Source organism: Diabrotica virgifera, chromosome 1 (assembly GCF_917563875.1).
Source record: "Diabrotica virgifera virgifera chromosome 1, PGI_DIABVI_V3a".
Lineage (NCBI taxonomy): Eukaryota > Metazoa > Arthropoda > Insecta > Coleoptera > Chrysomelidae > Diabrotica > Diabrotica virgifera.
The window spans coordinates 316,710,429-316,733,452 of NC_065443.1; the positions used below are offsets into that span (position 1 = coordinate 316,710,429).

The 23,024-nt window shown below is 32.8% G+C and overlaps 1 protein-coding gene across 1 annotated transcript in view; it reads left to right on the plus strand.

Moving 5' to 3' along the window:
- Positions 1-4,561: 4,561 nt before the first annotated feature.
- The window catches only part of LOC126879254 (zinc finger protein 235-like), a 47,833-nt gene continuing 29,370 nt past the window's right edge, over positions 4,562-23,024 (plus strand). The window contains exon 1 of the mRNA XM_050642324.1: positions 4,562-4,959. Within this exon, the coding sequence (XP_050498281.1) occupies positions 4,728-4,959 (232 nt within the window). The 5' untranslated portion in view covers positions 4,562-4,727. The remainder of the gene's footprint in view (positions 4,960-23,024) is intronic.

Consider the following 23,024-nt stretch of genomic DNA (forward strand, 5'->3'; position numbering starts at 1 on the left):
TTGATATTTTATTAATACTTAATTTAAAATTTAGTTTGACATTCACGAAATGTCAAACTCAAATGTAAATAACCTATGCTTTGCTTAACAAATTCAGATTAAAAAAAACTAGCCTACTTACTATAAACGATTTCAGCTGACGTTTAGTGTGTCGGCGGAAAATAAAAGAATTGTGACGTCACATTTTAGACTTTGAGGTCGATTATTTCGAAGACGGTTAGATATATCGAAATGCCGATATCAGATTTGGATTCAGAAGACAAAACTACATAAGAATCCATCGATAAATCTTCTCTGCAGGAGCGGCGACGCAATAACACACAGAACAGAATTCGATACAAGAACTTGCATAGTGTCATACAGGGCACAAATGTACGTACAAGAAACTATACAAGAAAATGTATATAACTTTCTAATATCAGAAACGATATTAGAAATGATACAAGAAAATGCATACTGTCATACAGTCTTAAGTCCTCTATTGTTCAACCTGATCATACATGAAATAATAAAAAATGTGTGAAATAAAAAAGGATACCAAATGGGAGAAAAACAAAATAATCTGCTATGCAAAGGATACAATACTAATTACTATGATATAATTGATCCAAAAGATGGCATTACCCAGACATCCAAAGTGAAAGTTACCCTCCCAACACCAAATTGTGCTATATGGTCCACATAATGTTCAGTAAAAAGTCACACCATTTTGAGCGTCGGGTTGGGGGGGAGAGGGGGGAGAAATCGGTAAATAGGTAGTTTTTTATTTTTTTCGTTAATATTGCTAAAACTGTGCGGTTTAGCATGAACAACCTTTTATACAAAAATGTTCTACATTAAATTTGAAATGAAAAAGGTCCTATGTATAATCATTCTAAAATGAACGGTTCCAAAGTTACGGAGGTAGAATAGTATAATAATTGGTCCAAAAAAAGGCCTAACCCAGACATCCAAAGTAAAAGTTTTCCTCCAACACCAAATTGTTCTATATGGTCCACTTATTGTTCAGTAAAAAGTTACACCATTTTGAGCGCCCGGTGTGGGGGGAGATGGGAAAGAAGTCGGTAAATTAGTAGTTTTTTTTACGTTTTTCGTCAATATTTTTAAAACTATGGTTTAACGTAAATAACGTTCTATTCAAAAATGTTGCTGAGCTATGAAACCAGGTGCCGTTTTACCGAACTTGCACGGTCCCAATCCCAATTTTTTTTATAGTAAACGTTTGCAGTTCTACTCGTAACTCGAATCCGAGCATCTCGGATGCGAATACTCGTAAATGTAAAGCCGGCTTATAGGCCAGGATAATAAGACAAACATATACCCTGTTCGTGACACTTCAGCAGCCAGGGTACTGAAGCGTTTTTTCGACAAGTAATACCTATAGGAACAAATTGTAACTATTTCCTGCGTAGGATCTGGCGGCCATTTTTATTTATAAACAATTAACTGTCAAAAAATGGCATTTTCCCCTTTTTTTCAAATCAGTGGAAAACAGTGAAACTTATGATTTTTTTAGTAGTTGGAAAAAGCTTTAAAATGGCATATTACATAGTTTTATATAGGGTGACGCAGATAAAGGGCCTATTAGAAATATCTCGAGAACTAAAGACAATTGAATTATGAAAATTGGAATAAGGGGGTTTTGAAGACTGATCTATTTAATGAAAATATTTTCATCTATTTGGTACTTCCGGTTATACCGGAAGTTGCTTATAACTTCATTTTTTTAAATGGGACCCCCTGTATATTTTTACATTTATGGATACTCCTCGATTTCTTCTTTCTTAAAATATAAGGTTTTGTAATAATATACAGGGTAGGTTAAAAGATAATTACGTTTCCTTATTAATTTCGTAGCAATATTCCCACCCTGTAGGATTGTAGTAGTTTGACATACTAAACTCTATTTATGTTCAAATGATTTTTAATATAGTCTACTATTGTTAGCAATTATTAGTGTAGCTAAATTTTTAATTTTAGTATACAGGGTGGGTCGAAACTCGGAATGAGTATTTTCTGAGTTTTCTTAAATGGAACACCCTATATTTTAGTATTGTAATGAAATGATATTTCATGGTACTTTTTACTTCTTAAGCATTCCCTATACCTAACTGCTTTAGTTTGTGCTTAATTGTTAATCGCACCAAGAATCTTAACTTCGATGGTATTTTGATACCTCAACCACTATTGGCAATTTTAAGTATCAGTATAGATTAATATGTATTTATTTCCAAAAAATTATTTGTGACTGAATATTTTCACGGCCAACCTAATACAATTTCACCTATTTTGTGTTGCAATTAATGTTTGGCTTTAATCACCAATAACTCACAAGTTAAAAAAGTTAGGTATAGGGAATGCTTAAGAAATTAAAAAGTACCATAAAATAACATTTCATTACAATACTAAAATACAGGGTGTTCCATTTAAGAAAACTCAGAAAATACTCATTCCGAATTTCGACCAACCCTGTATACTAAAATGAAAAGTTTAACTATACCAATAACTCTTAACAATAGTAGACTATATTAAAAATCATTTGAACATTAATAGAGTTTATTATATCAATCTACTACAATCCTACAGGGTGTTAATGTTGCTACGAAATTAATAAGAAAACGTAATTATCTTTTAACCTACCCTGTATAATATTACAAAACCTTATATTTTAAGAAAGAAGAAATCGAGGAGAATCAAAAAGTGTAAAAATATACAGGGTGTCCCATTAAAAAAAACGAAGTTACAATCAACTTCCGGTATAACCGGAAGTAGGAAAGAGAAGAAAATATTTTCATTAAATAGTTCATACCTCAAAACCCCTGTATTCCAATTTTCAAGATTCTCTTAGCTTTAGTTCTCGAGATATTTCTAAAGGCCCTTTATCTGCCTCACCCTGTATACTCATTTATTGTTAATATAATTGCGAAAAAAGTCGGAATTGCAAAAAAAAATATTTTCGCAATAACTGCTGTAAAAATTAGTGTACAGGTTTGAAATTTTTGTCTAATGAGGGTTCTTTGGTGCTTAATATGTGATAAAAATTTCAAAGCGATTCACTCAATTGTTTACATTTTATTCGAATTGTTTATCTTAGAGAGCATTTTTTTTTGAATAAACATAAGTCAGAAAAAAGTGACGTTAGAACCATTCCACAGGTGTCAAATGGAAGAGCATGAGCTATATTTTCAACTTGGTTTAAAGAAATCGAATAAAAAATGCATTTATTAGTAATAAATAATTATGCAAAAGTATCGTAAATCTTTCCTTATAAACTTTTTGAATACCTTTTTCCAAAAAAATTAACTTTTTTACCCTGTTTTAAGTGCACAACTACCAAGAAATGTTATTTATATCATAATCGATAAAAAATTGTAATAAATATATATAATTTCTTATATAACAAAATAAAAAGTTTATAAGGAAAGATTTACGATACTTTTGCATAATTATTTATTACTAATAAATGCATTTTTTATGCGCTTTTTTAAACCAAGTTGAAAACATAGCTCATGCTCTTTCATTTGACACCTGTGGAATGATTCTGACGTCATTTTTTTCTGACTTATGTTATTGCAAAAAAAAATGCTCTCGGTTATAAACAATTTAAATAAAATTTAAACAATTGAATGAATCGCTTTGAAATTTTTATCACATCTTAAGCACCAAAGAACCCTTATATGACAAAAATTTCAAAGCTGTACACTAATTTTTACAATAGATATTGCGAAATTAATTTTTTTGCAATTCCGACCTTTTTTCGCAATTATATTAACAATAAATGAAAAAAGGGAAACATGCCATTTTTTAAAACTAATTGTTTATAAATAAAAATGGCCGCCAGATCCTACGCAGGAAATAGTTACAATTTACTCTTATAGGTATTACCTGTCGAAAAAACGCTTCAGTACCCTGGCTGCTCGAGTGTCATGGGAAAAACCTTATTACCCTGGACTATTAAATGTAAAAAGCTGTTTGGAAAGTTGTTTTGGATATTATTTGAGGCTTAACCAGTTTGATAGGAAATAAGCCACAATTTTACTATTATAAAAAAATGATTTTATTTCGAAGCCCAAAACGGGTGTCGTCAAAATACAAAAAATATTAAGAATTAAACAAAAATATTGTTGCTTAGTAAAAAAATTCTTCTAATAATTTATTTAATCTTAATCTGACCCATTTATATCGGCAATTCAGACATATATTACAGATTTTAAAGTAGTACAACATTATTTGAGGCTATCAGTTCAAAAGTGGTGTAACCCATTTTAACAATTTTACCTAAATGCTTAAAGTTCTCCCTTATTTAAGTACTTTCAGTATGCTTTCAGTGGCAAATAATTGTACGAGTAACTCGTGCATGATACTATAAATAAAGTTATTTATAGTATCATGGAGTAGCCCACTCACACGACATAGCAAGTATACGCAAGTGACGATTATTCGCCAAGTACACGAGTCGTTTGCGTCCGGCTTAAAGCATATCGTTCGAGGCTAACTTCACACGGAACGATTGTGAATGATGTCTGCGATACGTCAAGTGGTTGGGGTATTCTGTGGTCAAGTCAATGTCAGCGAAAAGTGAAAGAAAAAGAAAAAATAATATAAACTATAAACAAAAAATAAAACACATGTGGTGTGGACACGTGCAACTTTTTCTCTTGTCTTGGTAGTAATTTGTAATTTTTTCACTTTCACTGTAAAATTATTATTGAAAAATATAAAATCAAATGGATATAAAACAAGAGGTTACTGAGGAGATGAGTGAAGTAGAAATATATAATAACGTGGTGAATGATGGCTTCTTCATTGACGACTGTAAAATTGAAATAAAGGAGGAATGCAAGAAAGAAAGCATGCAGGATACATTTCTTTATTCAGACTTGCAACAATTCTCCACAAAGATTGAAATAGATCCAGACGAAAGTAAACATGGACCAGTTGAAGAAATAGATGAAAAAGGTATGTAAATAACAAGAATGAGTATTTCTTCTGTCTTTATAAATAACATAACTGTAACCTTTTCCATTCAGGTCTCTCTTGTGCCCTTCCCTTGTCTTATACTCATGGTTTTCTGGTCGCCTTCCATGTCGTTTTGGCCTTCCTATCAGCCTCCATTGTAATATTTTATTTGCTGTTTTTACAACTTGTTGTGCTAGGACATGTCCCAGCTATGACAGAATAATTGAAATCTGTATTAAAATCAAAAGTTAAAATTGTTCTACGATTTAAACGCATTCCAAAATTTTGAAAAATATAATACATTTGCCACAGTAGGTATGTGTGTAAGAGTTAAGCCACACAATACTATTTAACTGACAGTGACCACACCATTGACTGAATAAAAAATCTTTATTATTAATATTTTCTCCGAAGCTGAGGGTATCTTATCAACTGTATTGCTTTTATTGATAAAATAAAAATATTGACAGTTCAAAAATGTAAAAATAATAACTTCATTGTGACATTGCACTGTGTGTGGCCTAATTTTGGGCTGAAAAACGTATTTTTACGCATTTTTACAAAATTTGGGGATATGTTTAATTCGTAGCACAATTTTAACAGTAATTTTCAATACAGATTTCAATCGTCTACAAATAGTTTTTAACGTCTTTTGATGTAAAATAATTAGGGTAGCAGGAATTTAACAGTTTAGAATTTTGCATTGAGTTTCCTATGGCCCTTTTTTGTATTTGGCACACATATTTGTAATATAATAAAGAATGGCGGTACAAAGCCCAATTTGAGAAATATGTTAGTAGGTGAAAATTACTCGATAACTAAATAAAATATTGCAAAAAGGAGCCTGTACCGCCATTAAGCAGTACAAAAAATAAACTTTCTTCAAATAAACTTTTTTATCGCATGCCTAGTTTTTGTGTCATATTGGACCTAGTAAAATTTTTTGTCTCTAAAAAAAATCGAACATGAGCCTCCATTCGGATTTCCGGGTGAGGACTATCTCAGGGGGAACACCATTGCAGGTTAGAAAAATCAGGATAGGGTCATGGAATCTTGGTAGTCTTACAGGTAAGAGTCTGGAGTTAGTGGATGCGCTCAAACGAAGGAGAGTTCAAATTGCTTGCATTCAAGAAACTAGGTGGAACAAAGGGCAAAAGAACTAGGTAAAGGATACAAATTGTGGTATGCAGGGAGTAGTAACACTAGAAATGGAGTTGGTATAATTGCTGATAGTGAAATGAAAGATAACGTAGTGGAAGTTGTAAGAACGAGTGATAGAATGATGTCAAAGAAATTTGTAATTGATAAAGAGGTATTGAATGTTGTGTGTGTGTGTATGCTCTTCAAACAGGTCTGGGTGAGAATGAAAGAAGAGCTTTCTATGACCAATTAGGAGACATCCTCAGTGATATTCCTTCAGAGGAGAGAGTTATAATAGGAGGTGATTTCAATGCACATGTGGGCCAAGCCAAGGCAGGATACGAAGCAATACATGGGGGATTAGGCTTTGGAACTACAAATGAAGCTGGAGATGATATGCTTGATTTTTTTTTAATTTGTAATAGGCTTTGGCATAAACCAATTAGCCAGACTTATTTTTTATTTATGAAATATAAAAGGAGCATTTTTTTTTTATTTATCCAATATAAATAAATTGATTGTTCAAATTCTCACGCCCTAGGATAAATTTTATTATGTTAGTAAAATGTGTGTGTTTCTGTTTAGTCCATTTTTTTATATGTATATTTTTTTGTAATTATATTTTTTGTTTTTTTTAATGCTTTATTTATGTAGTCTTTTGTTTAGTTTTAATTCCTTTCTTTTCCATTTTTTTTTGTTTTTTTTTGTTTATCATTATTTTTTTTAATCTTTTTTATGTTAATTTTTTCTCGTGAACACACAATAATATTTTGTATCGCAGAATCGCTTACAATGGTGTTAGTTTTTTACAATTTCATTTTGCAACGAATTAAATGATTATACAAACATTGATATAAGTTAATATTATTACTAAGAATTATACAATTTAGACTGGTTGGCAAACAGAATTTGAGATTTACCATATCTTCGAAAAATGATTCAATGATCTTCTTATTTCTTGAACATTCTAGGATTACATGGTTCATATCATTAACTTCTCCACATAGACAATATGGGTTTTCATCCAGTCCTATTTTATATTTGTAAAAAGGAGTCATAGCATGATTAGATCTTATTCTGTTTATGGTAACAATGAAGTTTCGTTTTGTTAATCCATGAAACCAGCTTTTCGATGGTATGTTATTTTGGTGGCTGACATAGTGAAGCCCTGTGACTGATGAATTATATTCTTGCTGCCACAATTGTTTTAAATATGCTTGAATTAACAACAGCACTAGATATGGCGATTGTTAACATATTTTTTAAAAAGAGAGAAACTCAACTTATTACATAGAAAAGTAGACAAGATCAATTCCAAATAGACTATTTCATGATAAGGAAAGAAGACATACGTGAATGCAAGGACTGCAAGGTAATAGTTAGTGAGACAGTAAGCCAACAACATAAGCTGGTTGTTCTGGACATGGAAGTAAAAAGTGAAACTAAACCAAAATATCGAAGAGGACCACAAAAAAATCAAGTAGTAGATGCTAAAAGATGAGAAAGAAGGTCTATTCAGGAAAATAATAGTAGAGAAAATATGTTGGAACATGAAAGGAAGCCCTACTACAATTTGGAGAAAAATGGCCAGTAATATTAGAGAGACTGCTATTGAAATACTGGGGAAAACGTCAGGATAAAAGTTCGAGGATAAAGAGACTTGGTGGTGGTCAAACGAAGTTCAAGGAAAAATAAAAGAGAAGGGAAAATTATGTAAAAAGTGGCAAGAAACCAGATCCAACACAGATCTTCAAAACTATATGGTCGTGAAAGTAGCAGTAGCAAAAGCTAAAGCAGAAGCATATTCAAACCTATACGATCAACTTGATACCAGGGAAGGCGAAACGAAGATATATAAAATAGACAAACAGAGAGCAAAGAAAGCAAAAGATTTTAATCAGATTAGATGTATCCGAGATGAAAATAATAAAATACTAGTTCACGAAAAGGATGTCATAAAGAGATGGAGAAAGTAATTTGACAGCTTATTAAATGAAGAATTTGACAGACAGCCTGTGAAGCCAACGGAGACAGTAGCAGCAATGATCACCAAAATAACAAACGATCAAGTTGCTCAAGGACTTCAAAAAATAAAGAAAGGAAAAGCGGTAGGACCAGATGATATTCCTGGGGAAGTATGGAAAGCATTGGGAGAGACAGGAATAAGGTGGCTAGCAGGTTTATTTAATAGAATTATGGTAGTTGTACAAATGCCAGATGAATGGAGAAGCAGTATACTAATACCTGTCTACAAAAACAAGGGAGATATATATATATATCACAAATACAAGGAGAAAGTATAATTTGTGGGGACTTCAATGCACATCATAGCATATGGGGCTCGGTGCACGACAATATTCAAGGTAAAAATTTAGCAGACGCTCTAGAAAATCTCAATTTTATTGTTTTAAATGATGGTAGACCTACAAAAATTACTAGACCAAATGAAAATCCTTCTCCAGTGGATCTAACACTTACTTCACCAAGCTTGATCGGTTATATAGGATGGAATCCTTTAGATGATACGCTAGGCTCAGACCACTTTCCCATAAGTACAATCTTAACAAGGAGATATAATAACAGCATAATACAACCAAGTAGAAAATGGATTGAATCTTCGGCCAACTGGGAAAACTATCAAAATATTTTAACACACAGTATGGAAAATGAAAGTATTACTTCCACTGAAGACAATTTTGAACAGTTAGTCTCTAATTTTAATAAAGCAGCTTGTGAGGCAATGAAATGCCGCACAGCCGCTAGTAAGAAAAACACAAGACCAGTGTGGTGGGATAGAGATTGCGACGAGAAAGTGAGAGATAGAAAAGACGCTTTAAAGAAGTATAATAGAGTATCAAATTTTCAAAATTATATAGATCTACGCAAAATACAAGCACAGTGTAAACTACTATTCAAACAAAAACAAAAAAAATGTTGGGTAGAATTTATCAATCAACTAAATAAAAACACACCAATATCAAGAATTTGGAATTTTATTAAAAAAATATCAAATAAGAATAACACTCACAAAAAACCTCCACTAACGCAATCAATTATTGAGGAATTATTAGATACATATGCACCAACTTATGTACCAAATATATTAAAGACTATTGATAATAATATGCATGTAGTAGATTGCAATGAGCTTCAAATTCCGTTTGATCTTGAAGATTTTTAGGTTGCAATGAAAACAGCGAAGAATACTACTCCTGGATATGATTTTATTACCTATGAATTAATTTATAATTTACCCATAATAGCTAAGGAGCAATTAATTAAAGTTTTCAATAGTTGGTGGGTAGGAGAGCAATACATAGATCATTTTAAAAAATATATCATACAACCATTATTAAAAGCTAATAAAGACAAAAATTTATCCAAGTCATATCGACCAATTTCTTTAATGTCATGTATAAGTAAAACCTTTGAAAGATTAATCAAAGCTCGATTAGAATGGTTTTTAGAATCAAATTGTATTTTACCTAGTACACAGTATGGATTTCGCCGAGGTCTTGGATCATTGGATGTAGTAACAAAGCTAGTTACAGATATACAAATTGCGCTGTCTAAAAATGAGTACCTAGTTTGTTTGTTTCTGGATATAAAAGGAGCTTATGATTCAGTAGATCTTAACATACTAAAATATAAAATGTGTTCACTTGGTTTCAATAATGAAATCTGTAATAATATATTAAATCTATATATTAATAGAACAGTATGGTTAAAAGATCATAGAAATATACTACACGGACCAAGAGTTGTAAATCAAGGTCTGCCACAGGGTTCAGTATTAAGTCCAACATTATTTAACTTATATTCTGCCAGTATTCATAGTTTGTTTGACGAAAATATTAAATGTTTACAATATGCAGATGATATATGTATATACTCCACCCAAAAAACCTACGACGATTGTCTACGATCATTGAGGCATATAGTTGAAATTATTATACAATGGACAAATGAAAATAATATGACAATGTCCACAGAAAAATCCAATATTATGTTTTTCACCAGGCATAGGTTGCGCGCACCGGGAAACGTAACCTCGAGTGGGCGTACTATACCAGTGGTGAATCAGTATAAGTATCTAGGGATAGTACTAGATAATAAACTTCTGTGGACTAAACATTCAATACATCAAAGGTAAGTGTGAAAAAAAAATAAATATACTAAGGTGTATTACCAACAGAAAATGGGGTGCAGATCCCAAAACAGCTTTATTGTTCTACAATGCTTGTATTCGGTCAGTCGTGGACTATGGGTGTTGGATATATGGATCAGCAAGCAATACGAACTTAAAAATTTTAGATCGGATACAATACAGATGCTTGAGAATATGTTTAAGTGCAATGGTATCCACTCCAATAAACGTTATGCTAGCAGAGTGTAATGAAATCCCATTAAATTTACGTAGACAATTTTTAGCTCAAAAATACTGCATAAAGCTAAGAAACACTGAGTCAGACCTTTTAACAAATCTGGCTTTATTAAACATGGAAAACTTAACTAGTAAATATTGGAGAATAAAAAATTCACCACCACTAACAGATGCATTCATTGAAACCAGGAATTATACAGATTTACACAAGAGTAAATTATTACCAATTTATAAATTTCCGTATAAAACTTTGATAAAAAAACCCAGAATCATAATTCCTAAATATACAGAATCAAATCATTTAAATAATATTTTAGTAAAATCTATACTGAGCGACTTTGTGGATTACACAGTAATTTATACAGACGGTTCTAAAAATCAAACAGGAGTAGGATGTGCTATGTATGTGCAAAATACCCATCAACATAATAATTACAAATTATCTAGTATTAGTAGTATTTTTACAGCTGAGATTATAGCCATCGAAAAAGCTCTAGAATGGATCAAAGAGAATAATATTGAAAAAGCTGTGATAATAACAGACTCCAGATCTGCAATATATGCAATTGAAAATACTGATTTTAGTTCATACAAATCAAAAATTTTATGTAATATAAAAAATGATTTGTCTAAAGTGGACGTAGTATTTATATGGGCAAAGGGCATGCCGGTATACTGGGTAATGAGAAAGTGGATGAGTTGGCCAAAGATGCAATAAAAAAAGGTGAGATACTAACTCACATCTTATCGACAGATGCAATAAATGACGTCAAAGTTAGAATAAATAAAATATGGAAAAATATTACAAGCATGTCAAAAAATTTATATTTTTCTTTACATCAAGAACTTCCTCCGCCACCTGAATACATATTTAAATATAACCTGCCAAAGCAAGATATTTCTACTATCGTCAGATTAAAAACTCGACACGGGAAATATGAGGCACATCTGCACAAATTAGGAATAATTAATTCATCAGTATGTTTTTGTGATAATGTTTCGATTAGAGATTTAAACCATATTTTCTTGGAATGCAAAATTAACGAGAGATATATAAATCAATTATATTACAATTTACGACAAACACAAATTCATTTTCCAATTAGTATAGAATATCTACTAAGTTGTCATAAAATGGAAATATTTAAATTACTCATAAACTACTTGAAAGAAACAAATATAATCATTTAATTGAAATACGTATAAATATAACAAAACTAATAAATTGAGGTAAAAATAAAATAAAAATCTGTGGCTAACGGACTCGCATCCAAGCCATTTTTCACACACACACACACACACACACACACACACACACACACACACACACACACACACACACACACACACACACACACACACACACACACACACACACACACACACACACACACACACACACACACACACACACACACACACACACACACACACACACACACACACACACACACACACACACACACACACACACACACACACACACACACACACACACACACACACACACACACACACACACACACACACACACACACACACACACACACACACACACACACACACACACACACACACACACACACACACACACACACACACACACACACACACACACACACACACACACACACACACACACACACACACACACACACACACACACACACACACACACACACACACACACACACACACACACACACACACACACACACACACACACACACACACACACACACACACACACACACACACACACACACACACACACACACACACACACACACACACACACACACACACACACACACACACACACACACACACACACACACACACACACACACACACACACACACACACACACACACACACACACACACACACACACACACACACACACACACACACACACACACACACACACACACACACACACACACACACACACACACACACACACACACACACACACACACACACACACACACACACACACACACACACACACACACACACACACACACACACACACACACACACACACACACACACACACACACACACACACACACACACACACACACACACACACACATACACGGCGCCGCATTTGTTGTGGCATCTGTGCTTCAGACTGCAAAGTGGCATCATCAAGTCTACGTACGTTAGGTTGATTCTAATTAGGTGTGGATCAGTAATATATTTTTAATTTTGTTATACCCTCCTTCTAAACAAAACTGCAGGGAAAACTATGATAACATTACTTGTGGCATCAGATGCCACATGTACCTTGAGATGTCATAAATACCACACTTGACACACCATGACTTAATACTTGAATTATGACCGACATTTTTGGGATAATAAAAAACTAAGAAATTACAGAACAAATTCTTGTTTTTTTAACTTTGTCAGTTATTTGCAAACAATTTGCATAAAATCTATGTTGTTCATTTATTGTCATTATTATTTATTAGTCGCTTATTGCGGCTCTAATAGTTTTTCAAATAAAACTTTATATCCGTAAATTTTCTCATTTCTAATACTGGATATTTTGATTTGCACTATTCACATTTTTGTTTTCCTGGTAGTACTTCCTTCTTCAAATCAAATTTAAAGAAAGCCATTACGGATTTTATTTGTTCGGGCATCCATGGGGTTTTTGAGGTGTTTTAAGAGTTTTTACTGACTGCGTTTCTTTTTTTCTTCTATTTTTAACTTGTGTTTCTTTTTTTGCAGATATTTATTTCTACAATTTTGTTTAATCTATTATTATTTTTTTTAATTCATATCACTCACACCTCTTCTATTGCCGATGATTTTCTCTTTTCTTGATTCTTGTACACCTGCTCTTTAATGTTTGACAATTGAACTAAAAGGTGATGCGAAAAAACTTACTTCTTTACTTACTTAATCAGTAGACTCATTCATACCTTTCGGTGTTGGGCCATTCATTCAATCTTAATCAGTGTCTTAATCTTCTGAGGTGTCGGGAGTTTCGTCTAACTCTCAATGAACTTCCTCCATTCTTTCCTATTGGTGGCCATTTGTGTTGCTTCTTGTCAAGTTTTTCTCTTACTTTCTAGTATCTGCGAGATGTGACTATTCCATTCTTTAATGCTTCGTCGTCTTCTGTTCTTCGCTATTGGTTTTGCTTGCCACACTCTTGATGCCACACTCAAAGAGTACCCATGAACGATCACATCAATCACTTTCCTTGTATTTGCTGTCCTTGTCTATAACAAACGTTTGTTATTTATAGAAAAAGACAGCAAATACAAAATAAGTGCTTGATGTGATCGTTCATGGGTATTCTTTCATTTTTCCGACTGTATGTATTATACATAAGAAACACATGTTCGGATTATCCGTGCTTCTCAATTATCCGTGCTTTTCAATTATCCGTGCCACCTCCGGTCCCAAGGAGCACGGATAATCGGAATTCTACTGTAATTACTGCATTTGTCCATTGTCTGGGTATTACTTTTATTTTCCATATTAGGTTCTATATGCATAGTAATTTTTTTATGAAAACAAATTAAACAAATTATAAAAATTATTTTTTTTTACTTCTATATATTTCATCATTTCTGGTGCTACTTCATCGCTTCCTGGTACTTCTCTAATCTTTATCTTTCTTATTGCTTCTTCCAGTTCTTCTTTTTCTAAAGTTTCTTGATTTTCCGTGTTTCTCATGGACCCTCTATTGATCTGGCTTTCTTTTTCCATTGTATTCCCTTGCTTTCCATTCAGTATCAGCTCGAAGTGTTCCCTCCATCTTTCCATTATTTTTTTATCGTTTATTATTGTTCCTTCTTTGTTCATTATTTGTTTCACCTTTGTTTCTTTGTTGCTTTTTAGGTTCTTCAGTGTTCTATAAAATAACTTTACAGTTTCTGTGCTGTTTTCTTCCATTTTTTTTCCGAATTTTTCCCAACTTTTCTTTTCCTCTTCCTTCACTATCTCTTTCATTTTTGTTCTTTGTCTCTTATAATTTTCATATTTTTTTGTGTTTTGTCTTGTACGTATGGTTTTTATAACTTCTTCTTTTCTTTTATTTATCTTTTCACTTCATCATTCCACCAAGATGTTCGTTTCTCTCTGTTATTGTTTCTTGTAGTCCCACATATTGCATTAGCTGATTTTATCATCGCATTTTTAAATCTTTCCCATTCTTCTTCTATTATTTCTGTTGTTTCGTGTTCATTTTCCATCTCTTTCTCTAGCTCTTCTGTGTATATTATTTTCGTTGATTCGTTGATTCTTCCCTTAGTTTATAATTTTTTTATTATTTCTTTGTGTTTTCTGTTTATGCTCTCATTCCTTTTTATTTCTTTTCTTTTGCTTTTGAATGTGGTTTCCAGTATATAGTGGTCACTGCCAATTTCATAACACCTTTTCACCCTTACGTCTCTTATCCAGTTCTTCTGCTTTTTGCACTATAGTATAGTCCATAATTGATTGTTCTTCTCTTGATTTGACTTCTCTTGTGATCTTGTGTATACTTTTATGCCGGAAGTGTGTGTTCATAATCACCAGGTTATTGTCTAGACCTAGACAGAATTTGAGTGGTAATTTCCAGTTTTGTTTATTTTTTCTTCCCCATAAGGTCCAATGACATTGTTCCCTTTTTCTGCTTCTTTTCCCACTCTACTGTTCATGTCTCCGGTGATCATAATTTTCTCTGTAGGTACAAATATTTATCACTTCTGGGAACTTATCCCAGAACTCATTATTTTCGTTTTTTGTTTCGTCTTCATCTGGTCCATAGCATATGATTAGTTTTGTATTGGTTTCCTCTATATCCATATCTACGTCTACTCTTAGTATATGTTCGTTGTAATGTATCCAATTTTTTACTTTGTTGATAATATTCATCTTTATTATGCACGCTACTCTTGCCTGAGCTCTCTTCGTTTCTACCACTTTACTGTATATTAGTAACATTCCTTTTTCTAATATTATTGATCCTCTTCCTTCCTTCTTTGTCTCTGTTAAAGCTACTGTTTCAATGTTCTTATTTCTAGTTTCTTCCCGCAGTTCTATTGCCTTTCCATTTATACCTCTTACTTTCCATGATGCCATTTTCAGAATTGTTTTGCTTTTTTCTGTGCTTAACTTGTACTTTGTTTTTCCTTCCGTTTGTGTTATTATCTTTAGATCTGTTCATGTCCCTGTACTGTGCCTGTTTTGTTTCTCGTTCCGTCTTTGTGTTTTCTTCGGTTCCATGACATCTCGTAACGCGACAGTTCGTAACCGGACAAATGGTAACGGACAATTCGTGTGGTGTTCCTTTCTGCATAACTATTATTGTTATTATTGTCATTATGTCATTCACTCATGTCAATGTCATGTCATTGTCATATCATTATATCACAGTTTGTCAATCATAATGTATGTACAATTTTAGTTTATTAAAACCTTTAATTCTCAAGGTTTTCATTATTACAATTTAATAAACTAAAATTTATTCAACAATGGATAAACTACTCAAGCCTGATCGACTAGACATCGATTCCAATTCAACAAATGCAACACAACTCTGGACACACTGGAAGAGAACCTTTCAAAACTTTCTAGAAGCAGCTAATGTTTCTGAAGACAAAGATAAACTGAATTTATTGGTGAATTATGTAAATCCTGTAGTATATGAAGCTATAGGTGAATGTACCACCTACACTGATGCAACTGCTACCTTAGAAAAACTATACATAAAACAAAAGAGTGAAATATTTGCCCGGCACACATTATCTACACGAAAGCAACAAGTGGGTGAGTCCATTGATCAATATTTACTAATCTTAAACACTTAAGTAAGGATTGCAATTTTCAAGCAGTGTCTGCTGATAGAAATAAAGACGATTACATCAGGGACTCTTTTATTCGAGGTTTAAGTGCTTCAAATATTAGGCAAAGACTACTTGAAAGCGCCACTTTAACATTAGATCAAGCATATAATTCAGCCAGAGCTTTAGAAATGGCCCAACAACAATCAGATTCATATATTATGTCAAATTCTATTGTAAATTCTATTACTACTGATAACACCCTTCAGAATACTGCACACGAAACTGATCAAAACAACTCGACTAGCGCAGCTACCTTTTCAAAATGCTGGTTTTGTGGAAAAAGTCGCCATACTAGAGATAGATGTCCTGCTAAAAATCACCAATGCTCTTGTGGTAAATTCGGACATTTTGAGCAAGTCTGTAAAAGTAAGAATCAAAAACAAAAATCACATGTTCATAACAAAACATCTGCTGCTTTAGTTGGAATGCTATCTGCTGCTTCTCCGTCCTGTTTATCAAAAGCTATAATAAAAATTCATGTAAATAATTCTGAGGTTGAAGCTCTAGTAGATACTGGTAGTACAGACAGTTACATTTCAAATAGTATTGCCATTCAAAATCAACTACAAATATTCCCTACAAATTTAAATGTACAAATGGCTTCCTCATCTTTAAACTCTCCAGTTTGCGGCTTTTGCATTGTTAACCTAAAAATATCTGAACATACCTATAAAAATTTTAAACTTTATGTTCTAGAAAACCTATGCTCAGATGTCATAATTGGTCATGATATCCTTAATAAACATTCTGGAGTGCAGTTCAATTTTGATGGTAAGAAACCTCCAATTTCAATCTGTAATCTAACAACAGCAATTGTAAAACCATACCCACTGTTTGCCCATTTAACAGGAAACTGCAAACCTATCGCCGTAAAATCAAGACGCTATTCCTTTGAAGATTCCAAATTCATAGACACTGAAATTCAAAAATTATTGAAAGAAAATATTATTGAAGCAAGCAATTCTCCATGGAGAGCACAAGTACTAGTTACTAGTAATACAAATCATAAAAAACGTATGGTTGTCGATTATTCTTTAACTATTAATAAATTTACTGAACTAGATGCCTACCCTTTACCAAATCTCGAAATTTTAGTAAATAAAATTTCTCAATATGAATACTTTAGTTCAATCGATTTACGAAGTGCTTATCATCAAATTCCCATACTAGAACATGAGAAAATCTATACTGGATTTGAAGCATGTGGCAACCTCTATCAGTTTACAAGAATTCCATTTGGTGTCACCAATGGAGTAGCATGTTTTCAAAGAACGATTAACAACATAATAGAGAATGAAAGATTAACAGATACATTTGCATTCCTAGATGATGTCACTATTTGTGGAACAACAAAAGAACAACATGACAAGAATCTACAAAACTTTATGGAAATCGCAAGGAAATATAAATTAATTTTAAACGATGAAAAATCGAAATTCTGCATGACTCAAATTAATATACTTGGATATACTATTGAAAAGAAAACTATAAAACCAGATGCTGAAAGACTGCAACCCCTTATCAATTTACCAGTACCAACAAATATCACTTCATTAAGAAGAATTCAAGGAATGTTCGCCCACTATTCAAAATTCATACACAAATTTTCGGAAAAGATACATCCTATTGTCAATATCAAAGAATTTCCCTTAAATCAAACTCAAATATATGCCTTTGAAAAGCTGAAACAGGACATTGTAGAAGCAGTAGTCACTTCTGTTGATGAAAATGAAATATTTACAGTTGAAACAGATGCCTCCGAATTTGCCATTGGAGCTCAACTTACACAACAAGGAAAACCAGTAGCATTTTATTCAAGAACACTTTCAAAAACAGAACATAATCATTCAAGTGTTGAAAAAGAAGCTTATGCAATTGTGGAATCCATAAGAAAATGGAGACACTATCTTATGGGCCGACACTTTAAAATTATTACAGACCAAAGGTCAGTTGCTTTTATGTTTGACTTAAAATCAACATCTAAAATTAAAAATGAGAAAATAATGCGTTGGCGTATAGAACTGTCCTGCTATAAATTTGAAATTATTTACAGACCTGGGAATCAAAACATTGTTGCGGATACTCTTTCAAGAATATCTGCTGCTATTCACCCCACTATGTCAGATAAAAATTTATTCAATTTACATAACACAATGTGTCATCCTGGAATAACCAGATTCTATCACTGGATACGATGTAAAAATCTACCTTATTCTTTAGAAGATGTCAAACGAACTATCTCTTCTTGTCCAATCTGTGCTGAAATTAAACCAACATTTTACAAAAACAAAAGCACTTTGATTAAGGCTACAGCACCTTTTGACAGACTGAATATAGACTTTAAAGGACCTTTACCATCTAACAATCAAAATAAATATCTGCTGAATATTGTAGATGAATATTCAAGGTTTCCATTTGCATTCCCATGCTCAAATTTATCATCTTCAACAGTCATCAGTTGTTTAACTGAGTTGTTTACTACTTTCGGAACTCCTGCATATATTCACAGCGATAGAGGATCTTCATTCTTGTCTGCTGAGGTAAAATCATTCCTAACAAGTCATGGTGTTGCTTCCAGTCATACAACTCCATACAACCCTCAAGGAAATGGACAATGTGAAAGATATAATGGTATCATTTGGAAAACAGTTCAACTAGCAATTAAATCTAGAAATCTTCACATAAACCAATGGCAAGATGTACTACCTGATTCTTTACATTCAATTAGATCTTTACTGTGTACCTCTACTAACTGTACTCCACACGAACGTATGTTTAATCATCCCAGAAGATCAACAAATGGTACATCTATTCCAACTTGGCTTAGTACTCCTGGAACTGTTTTCCTCAAGAAACATGTTAGAAATTCGAAATATGAACCTCTGGTGGAAGAAGTCCAACTCCTAGAAGCAAATTCAGACTATGCACATGTCAGATTACCAAATGGAAATGAAACCACAGTATCGGTCCGACACTTAGCTCCGAGAGGAAATACTTCCCTTTTGGCAGTAGATGAGGCAACTATTGAAGATAATGAAAAACATGTAGAAAACCAGTCCCCCATGATAAATCAAAACATGGAACCATTGAACAGTGTAGAAGAAATTAATACCATAGATAGTCAACTTCAACAACCTTTTTCTGCTCCTGGTGACGGTCCAACTACTTCAACTTCAGTTCCCCCAGAACTGATATTGCAAAAGCGAATAAGAAAGCCTCCTTCCCATTTACAAGATTATGTCAGAAACTAACAGCGTGGATGAATGTGGTGTTCCTTTCTGCATAACTATTATTGTTATTATTGTCATTATGTCATTCACTCATGTCAATGTCATGTCATTGTCATATCATTATATCACAGTTTGTCAATCATAATGTATGTACAATTTTAGTTTATTAAAACCTTTAATTCTCAAGGTTTTCATTATTACAATTCGTAATAGCGACAGTTCGTATCGGCGACACTTCATAACGGCGACAGTTCGTAACTATACAAATTTGTAACGTCCAAATTGAATTATTCTGCTTATTTTTGTTAACGTTGAAACTAACTGTTAAACAGTTATAAATGAAATTATGTTTATCAAAGGTAATACCACGAGTCCTCTAAATTTTATCGATAAATTTTTTTGTTTTCACGAAAACTTCTTTATTTGGTAAAATTACGAAAACAAACCGAATTTCTTTATTCGGTTTGTTTGAGTGATTTTACCCTAAATAAAGAAGTTTAAGTATGAAAACGAAAAAATTTATCAAGCAAAATTTAGAGGACAAGTGGTATTTGAAAAGATTATTTTGTGAACCAATATGTATTATTAGTAAATACGGGCATCTGTGAAATATTTTTAAGACAACTAGGATCAATGTCTTAAGTAGGTTATAGATAAATTATTTTATGATTTAAAAATGAACCAATTTATTTATTATATTGTTAATACATAAAAAACTGTTTAAATCGAAAATGAACAATTATTAAAAACACAATTTTTATAACTAATATGAGATTTTCCAATGTCGTTCGTAATTAAGGTATGTACGTATTATGTGAAATTTAGGGTACCTTAAGTTTTATCAGGGACGAGACTGTTTTATCAAGGAAGAGGCTGTTTTATCAGTATTACACTCAATGATTGGCTAGAAAGACGCGTGGTGATTGGCTGAAAAAGCAAAAACGTCAGAATTTGACGGGTGAAAAAAATAATCAATTTAATAAATCAGTATCAGAATAAACATTTTTAAAATTGAAGCGTTTATTTGAAAAACAATACATGTCCATTTTAAGAAAATTCGATTTTATGTATTCTTCTCATAGAATAGTAGTTTCTTTATCCATCCGACACATTTAGTTTTGTAAAAATCTATGATGTCCGGAGTAAACTACATAGAACATTTGGATGTTTCTATAGAAAACAACAGATGTCTGCGAAGTTTTTCTTGATTTGCCAAAATTTTAATTTTTGGACAAGTGTTGTTTTTCACAGTATCTTAATGGAGATGGTACAAAGAACGAGTGAAGAAAGAGGACTTAACCTCAACATAAATAAAACAAAATGGATGCTGGTCAGCCAAATTCAAAAACCTGCCAGGAAATTAAAAATAAAATACCAACTAATTAAACACGTTGACTCGTATATATACCTTGGAACAGTCGTCAACTCCAAATGGGATCAAACAGCCGAAATACGATCTAGAATTGAAATGCCAGAGCAACATTTAACAACATTAATAATATATTCACCCAATCCGACATATCTCTCCTACTAAAAATATGGCTGCAAAAGTGCTATTTATTTCCAGTCTTGCTGTATGGCGCAGAGGCATGGACACTGACGGAAACATTAATGAGAAAGCTGGAGGCATTCGAAATGTGGGTGTATCGACGTATCCTCAAAATATCCTGGACGACTCATACCACAAACGTAGAGGTACTGCACCGAATGGGAAAACAAAAAGAAATCTCTTTCACAATTAAGAAACAGAAACTTGAATACCTCGGTCATATTGTGAGATATGATAAATATTATATACTCCAACTAATAATACAGGGTAAAATAGAAAGCAAACGCGGACCCGGAAGAAGAAGACACTCATGACTTCAAAACTTACACCAATGGTTTGGACTAACATCGATCGAGTTATTCAGAAACGCCGCAAACAAACTTAAAATTGCTATGATGATAGCCAACGTCCGCAACAGACAAGGCAAGTGAAGAAGAAGAAAAGTTGTTTTCCTTTACAAAATGTTTACTTAAAAAGTTGGGAATGTCTAAAGACGGTTGCCGGCTTAAAGATTTCATTAATTACTTCATTAGTCCTTTGTCTAGGTATATGTAAATTTAAGGAACAATGAGAGGGATAAACTTTTAAAAATATTGTTAAAAGTTTGTATGTATTTAAATATTTGTTTGTTATTAAGGACTTTTAATATATTATTCTGAAACACGAAATATAAAATGTATTAAACATGTTCATCCCGGTACTGATTCATTAAATTGATAAACATTCAATTATAACTGTAATAACAGTTAGTTTTCACGTTAACAAACATAAACAGAATATTTGGAAAATTTGGACGTTTACGAATGGTCCGTTACGAACTTGTATAGTTACGAACTGTCGCCGTTATGAAGTGTCGCTGTTACGAACTGTCGCCGTTACGAGTTGTCCGTTACCACTTGTCCGGTTACGAATTGTCGCGTTATGAGATGTCTGGTCACGGTTTTCTTCAGCTAGTTTTATGAACTAGCTGGTTCTGCATTGTTTGTTACTTTTTCTATTCTGCTTGTTTTTTGGTTCCATTTCCATTTAATGCCTTCAATAACTATGAAACCATAGCCAATTTTTGTCCTTTTTCCATTAGTCTTTCATTTGTTGCTATCTTCCTAAGGTTTCTTTGTACTTAGGTATTTCTATATTTTTTACTGTTAGGTCACATTCTAAAATTAAATACTCTATGTTGCGTGTAGTTCATTAGTTTACCCTTGGCTTTCAGTATTTTCATTTTATATTTCATTTATTTCAAAGTTATCAAAAATGAGATATTAAAAATAATACAATAAAGGTTAGGATATCTCGAAAACTTGACGTGACACAACAATTTTGACCCCAGATTCACATTCAGTGCACCAACCACCAAAAACCTTCGAGAATATAATATATTAGAGCTTCAGTTGCCCCTGGTTGACCTGTGATATTTTTGAAGTTTACGTACATTGTCATGATAACATCACACACACTACATTATCTTTATAACGGCCACAACAACAACAACAAAAAACTAACAAAGTATAAATCGATATAATTCCGCAAATTAGGTACACACCACTCGCTTCTGATAGCTCGTACCTAATGGCATCATGTTTCAAAGGAGTGTAAATTATTTCATGCACATATTATTTTAATCGTAGGGGGCAGCACTATATACGCAGCGAGAATGATGCCATAACAAATACATGTGTGTGAATGTACAACGATATCATCTTATGGCGTCATACACACCAAAATATTACAAAATATCAAAATGACGCCATCTGTGACAATATAATGCCGTAGATGCTAAAAATCGACTTAAAATTTTATGGCGTCGCGTGTATGATGCCACAAAGCTCGCAGATGCCATAACGTAGCAAAATGCACACACATGATGCCATAATAAATGTAATACAAACACACACACACACACACAC